At 40.4% G+C, this 9,682-nt stretch overlaps 1 protein-coding gene across 2 annotated transcripts in view; it reads right to left on the reverse strand.

Moving 5' to 3' along the window:
* Positions 1-9,339, reverse strand: part of STAM2 (signal transducing adaptor molecule 2) — a 33,130-nt gene extending 23,791 nt beyond the window's left edge. For both annotated transcript variants that reach the window (XM_081313079.1, XM_081313078.1), the window contains exon 1: positions 9,161-9,339. In XM_081313079.1, coding sequence (XP_081169205.1) covers positions 9,161-9,200 — 40 coding nt within the window. In that variant the 5' untranslated portion in view covers positions 9,201-9,339. The remainder of the gene's footprint in view (positions 1-9,160) is intronic.
* Positions 9,340-9,682: the final 343 nt, after the last annotated feature.

Genomic DNA, 9,682 nt, shown 5'->3' on the forward strand with positions numbered 1-9,682 from the left:
TGATAATGCTTCTTTAAAATACGTATTTTTACAATGTCCAATATTTACTACATTTTGGGAGAAAATGGTGGACTATATAAATGATTGGGCAACAAAAGCTAAAATTTTGCATTATTTATTTATTTATTTTATTTATTTTTATTACATTTATATCCCGCCCTTCTCCGAAGACTCAGGGCGGCTTACAAGCTTAGCAGTAGCCTTCATTCTATGTATATGCCTGCTTGTTAGGGCTTTCACAAACACCCCAAGCGGCATTATTACAAAGTCAGCTTAATTGCCCCCAACAATCTGGGTCCTCATTTTACCTACCTGGGAAGGATGGAAGGCTGAGTCAACCTTGAGCCTGGTGGGATGCGAACCTGCACTAATTGCAGGCAGCTGGTGTTACTTAAGGAGGCATCAGCCCACTGCTCCACCAAGGCTCATTACATACCTACTGCATGGAATTTGACAACTGGACAACGCAAATAGATTTTCTATGACCTTACTATTGCCAAAAGACTGATTCTGCAGCATCGGAAAGAAAAATGCATGGCCCCTTTCACTCAATGGACTTGCTACCTAAAAGTGGGTTGCCTATAAACATAGACCTTGTAGGGACAAGTATAATACAATATGGAACTCATTTACACAAAATACAGAAGGTTAATAAAGAATAATAGTTATGTAAGTATACTAGAAATAAATATATATGTACTTGAATAATATTTATATTAGATAATTATATATTCTGGTAGAATTATAACTGTTAATTGTTATACTTTGTTTCATTTTTCCCTTTTACTGTTGTATTTTTTCACTTTTTTTAAAAAAAACATGCATTTTTGGAGAATATTATAGATAAAATTTTTAGTTCGGTTTGGGAGTGGGTAATTAACCAGCACAGCAATAGTACAGGTATGTCAGACTAATAACAACCAGCATAATGTCAAAGTTCAGTGTGAACACAAAGTGAATACGTGCATCTACGCTAATCAGGGTTCCTAGAAGTAAAAACAAATGTGGGACTGTACTCAACTGTTTACTATGCAAGTTATGCAGGTTCAACCCAAAATGGCTCAACACCTCTATCTACATTAGCTGTTTTCTATTTCTTGTATATTTTCCGTGTGTTACCTCTCATTTTTCCCCAACCCCAAATAGGCTTTTCGATCATAATTCAGAAATTCCTTAGTCTATCATTAACAAATGAGTCATCTAAGTCTTCAAATGATTGTTTTCTATATTTTCACAGAAAAACTGAAAAACATGAGATGATTAAATTTGTGGCACCTCAAAATCCATGAAGTAGACTAGAAGCTGCCAACATAATTATGTCAGTTTAACCATTATAAAGGTCTGAAGTCATTGCACTTTCAATCATTCAAAAGGACATCATGATCAGTGGAATCAACATCTACTAAGAGAGTCAAGAAAACAACAGCCCTGCATTCCTTGGCAGAAAATACAATCATTTGAAGCCAAATGGGTGTACATTCAAAATAGTAGTTATATTATGCAAGATTACTTGTCCCTCTACCTCACTGCTATGTCAATTCTACAAACCAATTTGGCTGAAGCCATTTTCCCTTTGTTTTCGGTTGCCACAGAATTGGGAGGGGGAATGAGTGTTTTTTAGCTTAGTCAAAACAATAAATTGTTCTGTGGGAACCAAGGTCCTTGCTAGTTGCATTTTGGCGGGCTAAAGCTTCCGTTAGAAAGCCTGCACAAGTAGTTAATTGGGGATTGTGATTTATGACACATTACTGGGGTGAGAAGTTCAACTTTGTAACATTGTAAACTTTGGGGGAAAAAATCAGTCTTGGGTTCACCTTTGATCGAGCCAATACTATGTAGCCAAGTAAATATGTTCTTTAAAGAAACTTTTTTGTCTTGGCGTTCTTTTTACTAATCTCATCTATCAGAGCCATGACAATATAATACTTTTCACAAGAAAAAGCAACTATTTCGGTATTAAATTGTTACAATGGAATTCAGATTAAGGGTTTTTACAACAGAATATTCCCTATGAGATTTCTGAGAACAGAAACTATCCTTTCATTGAGAGATGTTAGTCTTTACTAAAAGCTAAATAATCGTCTTCTTATATCTTCTAAATCTAGAGGATTGGTGTTTACAACCTTAGGTTCCACACATTGAAAGAAACTCAAAATAATACTTATCAGGCTCAGTATAACAGCAAAGAAACATTTACATCAATTCATTTTGTTTAAGTAGCATTTTGTAGATTGAGAGTAAGGAAGTGACTGAAAGAAATAAATTAACAGATGAGCTTTTTATAATGTTGACTAAAAAAGTGTGGCTCATGTAAAAAATCAAAGTCCATTTACAATGAACTTCATACATACATATCAGCTTTACCTTAGGAAGCTGAATTTCTAGTGGAACAATCCATTCTCACGTTTTCTAAATCAATTTTCCCAAACCCAATGCCCTTCAAATGCTCTGAACTACATTTGCTCCTTAGTAAATATCAAGTAAAGATATCCATTTCAGAAATAACAAAATTACTGAGTGAGCAAATAGGGGAAGCAAACAAAAATTTGGTGACAAAGTCCACTGGTCAGTTGTAACAAAATCCCTTTTCCTCTCAAAAACCAATGGCAGGGACAATTCGTTAGGTGTTCTGTGTGGCTGTTTTGGGGGATATAATGAGGATCTTAATGAGAATTTTTTCCCCTCTCTCCCTTCTGTTTATTGGAAGAATGCATAGACAAAAAAATCCCTTGCTCTCATGACTTGCTGGGAACATGTGTGTTTTCCTCCCTGGAGAAAACAAGATTTAGATTTGTCTACAGTTCAGATCTTTCTGGGAGCAAGTGTAGAGAGAAGGGTCGGCCAACAGCTCTACTGAGACCTAAAGGAAGGGAACTGTTTGGAGCCCAGTTTAAGGCCAGGGTACAGTACAGTCAAGGGACACGGTGGCTAAGCAGGTTAGGACGCTGAGCTTGTCGATCAGAAGGTCAGCAGTTTGGCGGGTCGAATCCCGAGTGCCGCGTAACAGAGTGAGCGCCTGTTACTCGTCCCAGCTTCTGCCAACCTAGCAGTTCGAAAGCACCTAAAAATGCAAGTAGAAAAATAGGGACCACTACGGTGGGAAGGTAACAGCGTTCCGTGCGCCTTTGGCGTCTAGTCATGCCGGCCACATGACCACGGAGACGTGCTCGGACAAGCGCTGGCTCTTCGGCTTTGAAACGGAGATGAACACCGGCCCCTAGAATTGGAAACGACTAGCACGCATGTGCGGGGGAACCTTTACCTTTACAGTACAGTCATGCTTGCATTAGTCATGCTTATGGGCAACCTACTGAGAAACTGGGATTGAGGGAGCACAACGTGGTCTTTCTTGAGCCATCTGTCAGTGGATTTCAGTACTATTGCCGGGGGGGGGGCATTAACTTGTAGTAGTTGCCTTTCTTCCTGAAGGGCGAGTTTCAAATGTGATGGAAGAATAACCCTACTCTACTATATGAAGTGGCTGAGGGCTCGGTTTTCTTCTACTTCTCTTTAACATATGTTGAAACTATGGGGCGGGGAGGAGGTAAATTGGTTTGCAAGGAGTTCAGTAAGAACAAGTGTGTTATTTGACTTAGAGATGTTTCCCAACCGTAGCATTTTCCTGTGAGAACTTCTGAACTTTTATTGAATTTGGTGCAGTGGTTATGGTAGCGGCCTAGAAACCAAGAGGCTGTGAGTTTTAGGCATTCTCAGGCATCAAAGTCAACTGAGCGACTTTGGGCCAGTTATTCTTCTCGATCTAACCCACCTCGCAAAGTTATTGTTGTGAGGAAATAGGGGGCATGAGTAGTAGATATGTTCACTGCCTTGAGTTGACCTATATATAGTTGACCTATATAAAGGGCAAGTGTAATGGAATGTGGACAGGGGAAGAGACACTGCCCAGGAAACAATCAGACAAAAGAGGAAGGCGCTCTCAGTGGTTTAATAGTCAGAGAAAGAAACTTAGAAAGAACGCAGCCTAATGGATTAAGCCATTAAAAGTGGAGTGGGAGTTTTGTACTTTCAGACTTGCAAAATTGTGTTAACGTAGCCTTACAATAAAGTAGATTTAGCTCACCTAGTCATGTTTCCTGTCTGGTTTATCCAGGAGGGCTGGTAGCAGATTAAAAAATATAACAACAATAACTTTACCACTGTTACTTCTTTGTGCCAATTGTGGACATTCCTGGGTCAGGAGGTCTTGCTCACAATCACCTGTCTTCCAGTCACCTTCTGAGGAATTGTTGTAATGTACTCATCATGGGCCTCTCTTTAAAGAATATTCAAAACCTACAGCTGGTATATTAGAATGTGCTGTATCAATTTGGACGGTTATGAGTTGATCTTGTATAGATGAATCCACTGGCTTAGGAGAAGCACTGGGTTTTATTTATTTACTAAGTAGATTTATATGGCTGCCCATCTCACCACCAATCTCTGCATAGTTTTGGATCTGGTTATATAAGGGGCCACATTCTCGAATACTCATTTTAATGTTCCATCCGTTCAAATATAGTCAACTCCCTTAAAAGGTAAAGGTAAAGGTTCCCCCGCACATGCGTGCTAGTCGTTTCCGACTCTAGGGGCCGGTGCTCATCTCCGTTTCAAAGCCGAAGAGCCAGCGCTTGTCCAAGGACATCTCCGTGGTCATGTGGCCGGCATGACTAGACGCCAAAGGCGCACGGAACGCTGTTACCTTCCCACCGTGGTCAACTCCCTACAGATCTCATTTTTACAAGACTGCCAACTGACAGGCCCTCAAAAGTGGGCTTTTTCGATAACTACTTATTACCTAGAGACATTCAGTCAGCTCTGAGAACATCTGACAATCCTCTACTTCTATGTATTCTACTTTTTAGTTTTATGTATATTTGGGGTTTGGTCTTTTTCTTTGTAATTTTATAAGATTCTTAGCCCTGTAGAGTCCTTAAGACTGGATGGCGTATAAAAAAAAAAATGCATACATACCGGTACATAAGGTTCCCAAAATACGTGATGTCTACTAACCAATATCCCTCCTCACTAATCCATATGGGAGCAAATGATACAGCCACAAAGTTACCGTATGGTACTGTAAAGCACCAAGAGCAGGGGTCTTCAAACTTGGCCCTTTTATGACTTGTGGACTTCAACTCCCAGAATTCCTCAGCCAGCATGCCTGGCTGAGGAATTCTGTGAGTTGTAGTGCACAAGTCATAAAAGGGCCAAGTTTGAAGACCCCTGACCAAGAGGATCGTGCTGAGGACACAGGTGATATTTTCTTGAGTCCTTCTTGGTCCAAGAAAAGAGAGAAGAATACTAGTTTGATCATGGGATATATTTCCAAGATGAGGGACTCTTGGCAAGTAATAGGTTACAATACACGAGAACTGAGAAAAATGTATTTAGGAAGCACCTTGCAAATCTGTTCAGGAAGACAAACAATAGCGGGTTTAAATTACAAGGAAGCAAATTGGAGGTGGACATGAGGAAGATGTTCTGGAAGATAAGTGCTATTCGGTAATGGAAAAGACTATCTTAGGAAGTACCAGACCCTTCTTTGTTCTGTGTTTAAGCAGTCTAGAATGGTCATCTGCTGAAGGTGATATAATAGTAGATTTCTGCACTGGGCTAAATGACCTCCAGGACCATTCGTAAATTTTATCTCTATGATCTTCTGATTACAAAAACACGCAAGAGCATTGTATGATTTTTCTAAAGATACACGATGCGCATTGTGCTAGAATTAAATATTCCTATGAACATTTATAAATACAAAAGTTTATTTTTAAAAAGCTCAAGTTTTGATTCTATCCTCTATTTATCCTCTCTCTCTTGGTGAAATATTTAAAAATGTGATTTGTACATCTTGGAATTAAAAACATCTTGTCACCAGAAATTAAAACAGCAGTTAAACAATTTACATCAATAAAAACTGAGGAAGCAAGCACAGGATTGCAACTTTCATCAGCAAAACACTACCATTTAAGTTCTCAAGAGAAAAAAAATGGTTCTGATAGTAAATGTTTTCTCATTAATAAAAGGCATGTCATATTATATAAATCTGAGTAGAAACTTGTGTTAAGTTTCTGAAAGCTTCAGCTAACATAAAACATAATTGCTTCTGACAGGAATTTAATATAAAGCCCGTAAATTTTTATTAAATTGCAGCTAATTTCCCATCTACTCAATTTAAAATCTCTTTTGAATGTTTATACAATCCAACATCTGCACACATTGAAAAATAATCTTCCAATATTCTAGGCTCTAACCCAGTTTTTCTCAACTACGGTTCCACAAGAGGTCGCTAGAGGTTCCATGAGAAATTGTGATGGAAAAATATAATCTTTTTTAAAAATGTTATACATAGTGCAAAGCTAGCATCCACACCGGTGGGAATTTTTACATGCCAGGATTCAGTGTCGCCTTGCTATGTTGAAAAACATGGATTAAATAGGCCAGAAATGAATTTCATTGTGAGTTTTTTGTTATTTTTATGCATTATTTTATGCATGAACATTATTTTAAGGGTTCATGTATGGTAAAATACTATGTGCAAATTCAGCCACTGTAGTTTGTAACAATAGTTCCTTCTTGAGGGCTTTCACAGTGAGGCTAAACCAAAGGCAACATTAAACCACATTACAACTTAATGTTATATGTCACTTATGTGTCTCTGTTCTTGTCCATGAAGAACATTAATCCCTAGAGGCAAACACTGGCAAGTCAACTTTCTCAGCTGTAATACTAAAACATCAAACTACCTTCTGCAGAAAAATGTTTTCTTGGTTATGTCTTTTTTTAGAAAACTCGAAAGACTTTTTTAATTTTTGAAAGCACTGTGTGCTGATTTTTTTCAATGTGCAATTGTTAAAGGTTGTAATTGTTTTAGTAGCTGACATTTTAAAAATAATTTTTGATCAGGTACTTTTAGACATGAAAAATGTATTTCTTGAAAAATAATTCATGACAATGTACAGTACAACTGAGACTCAAATCTGCAAATACATAATGTACTAAGCCTTATACTTACCTTATACACATATACACATAAAATACTGTAAATCCAACTAAGTTTTAACAGGACATTTGTTTCAGGTATTTACAGCTTGTAAAGATACTCATTCTCTAATTTTAACATATTCACCAATCAGAAATGACATCCTGCAACATGCAGATGACTTAATAGCTGTACTATTGCAAGTGAGAAAAAAATGTCAAGTCACCTCTACCGATGTATAATTTCTTGCCTAATACCTTTTTGTAATACACAACTTTAGATAATTTGTAAAGTCATGAATTATTTCACTTTTAGATCCAATTCTCATGAATTCAACTAAGCAAGAGAAGCTAAAATAAAGGTATAAAGTAGCAAAGAGGGCAAACAAACCTAAGAAGTTCAACATTAGTACCTTGAAAATTTATATCATTAGATTTTGGAATAAAGATCTTTATTTTTGAGGTTTAAACAAGCAACAGCTCTATATAGTCAGACCAAGACACCAATCAATTACAGCTAATGTAACAGTGACTGTTCAAAATTACAACAGCACCGAAAAGTTATTTGTGACCATTTTTCACACTTATTATTGTTGCAGCATCCCCATGGTCACATGATCAAAATTTAGATCCTTGGCAACTTACTCATATTTATCATGGTTGCAGTGTCCAAGGGTCATATGATCAACTTTTATGACCTTCTGACAAGCAAAGTCAATTGGGAAATCAGATTTACTTAACAACCATGTTGCTAATTTAACTGCAGTGATTCACTTAACAAAGGGAGCAAACTCATTTAACAAACTTCTCACTGAGCAACATAAATTTTGGGCTCAATTGTGGTTGTAAGTCGAGGATTATTTAAGACTTTTTACGAATTTAATTTTTATTCCTACCAATCAAAACTGGTCTTTGAATCGTTAACATAACTAGCCACCTCTCCTAATTCCAGTTGTATAAGTTACATTTTGAAGACCCTTTTCTTGCCTTATAAACTTGCGCTGATCAAAAGACTCACCAAATAGGGTTTAGTTGTTGGGAATGCAAAATAAATTCCTTTCAATGGTCATTTAGTGAAATGTGGCAATTCCTTCTCTACTAGCATTAAAAAAAACACAACTCTCCACTTAGCTGTAAATATTGTTTTTCAGCCGAAAGTTAAAACTATTACTTCTTTTGATATGAAGTCATTTGGCTTTAGTTTCTGACTTATTCTCCCCCCTCACTTTAAAAGGTGTCCATAGTTCTAATTCTGACAATATGACCGAATATACTCCTAGAGGTGCGCCTGTGGATTATTATTATTTCCCCCCCCAAGCCAATTTGCCTTTAAAACAGACATGTCAAACACAAGGCCCGGGGGCCGAATCCGGCCTGCGAAGTGGTTTCATGTGGCCCGCGAAGCCATCCTGGAAACAGTGAGGGAACGGCCCCCACTGCCTTGGCCCTGGCCCAGAGACCCTCCTTCTGCCAGAGACCCTCAGATCTGTCCCACTCCTGCCCAGGCCCCCATAGGCACCCTTGATGTGAAGATGTAGAGCTGGCCACGCCCACCCAGTAGGCCATATGGACTCCAGCCATGCCCACCCAGGCCATACCCACCCGCCCCTCCCCCCCAGGACAACCGCAATGCTGATGTGGCCCTCAATGAAATTGAGTTTGACACCCCTGCTTTAAAACAACGGCAAAAGAGGGAATAAATAGTCCAGATTAGGATCCACACTTAAAATTTAATCTTGGGCAAATCGTTCGCTCTCCGCTTCGGGTCTGATCTGGCGACGAGGACGAAGATCAGGTTTCCCCCGCCAGAGAGTATTTCTCAAAATCATTTGAACCTCTTAAGAGGGGGGAGATAAATCTTGTTCCCTCCAGGTACCAGGGGTCTCTTGCTCCACTTCCTCTCCCGGACAGGTGGCCTCAACTCAGATCCTCAGCCAGAGGACGACCGACCACCTTGTCGGGACGGAAAAGGAGAGCCTCCTCCGTCCTGCGCCCGTCCTCCGCCGGAGGGAAATGGGTGGGCAGAGGTCGGCCTCGCCGACGGAGCTGATCTCCCCCGGGGATTGTGTGTGTGTGGGGGGGAACCGACCCGTGCCCGTGCCCGTTGGCCGCCTTTAAGGGCGGCTGCTGCTCTTTTCCTGCCGGGCAGAAAAATCTCCTCCACTCCTGTTCCACTCACCCACATCCTGCTCGAAGGGGTTGGGGGCGAAGAGCGGCATGACAACGTTGGCGGCGGCGGCGGCGGCCCGAACGTTAACGACAACCACCCCGAGGGGGTCAACCTGGCACGGTCCGGTTCGGCAGCCGCTCCGAGCTCAGGACGCGACTCACTTCGCAGCAGTCCCCGCCCTCGACGCGGCCACGCCCCCTCCGCTCCTCCACTTCCTGTTCCGCCATCGCCAAGGACCCCGACGCGCCCTCTCTGCCCGGGGTCGTCTAGTAGCCGCCGGATTCGAAGAATCCCAAATCCGGCATTCCCGATAACAAGAAACCGTGAATAGTAGTTGCCTTGGATAGTTTCTTCTTTCAGCAGCCAGCATCGACGCGCGAGCGGGTGTGGGTGTGTATAGGTGTGGGTGTACCCCGCTGAATAGAGAAGCTTCGACGTAAGGAATAGGCAACGGTGTAGCAAAAAAAAAAAATTGGGGTCCTCGGGGTGGGGAAAAAACCGTGCGTAGAGTTAGAAATCGAGAAAACAAAA

The sequence above is a fragment of the Vipera berus genome (genome assembly GCF_964194415.1).
Source record: "Vipera berus genome assembly, chromosome: 1".
In the NCBI taxonomy this organism is placed as follows: Eukaryota; Metazoa; Chordata; class Lepidosauria; order Squamata; family Viperidae; genus Vipera; species Vipera berus.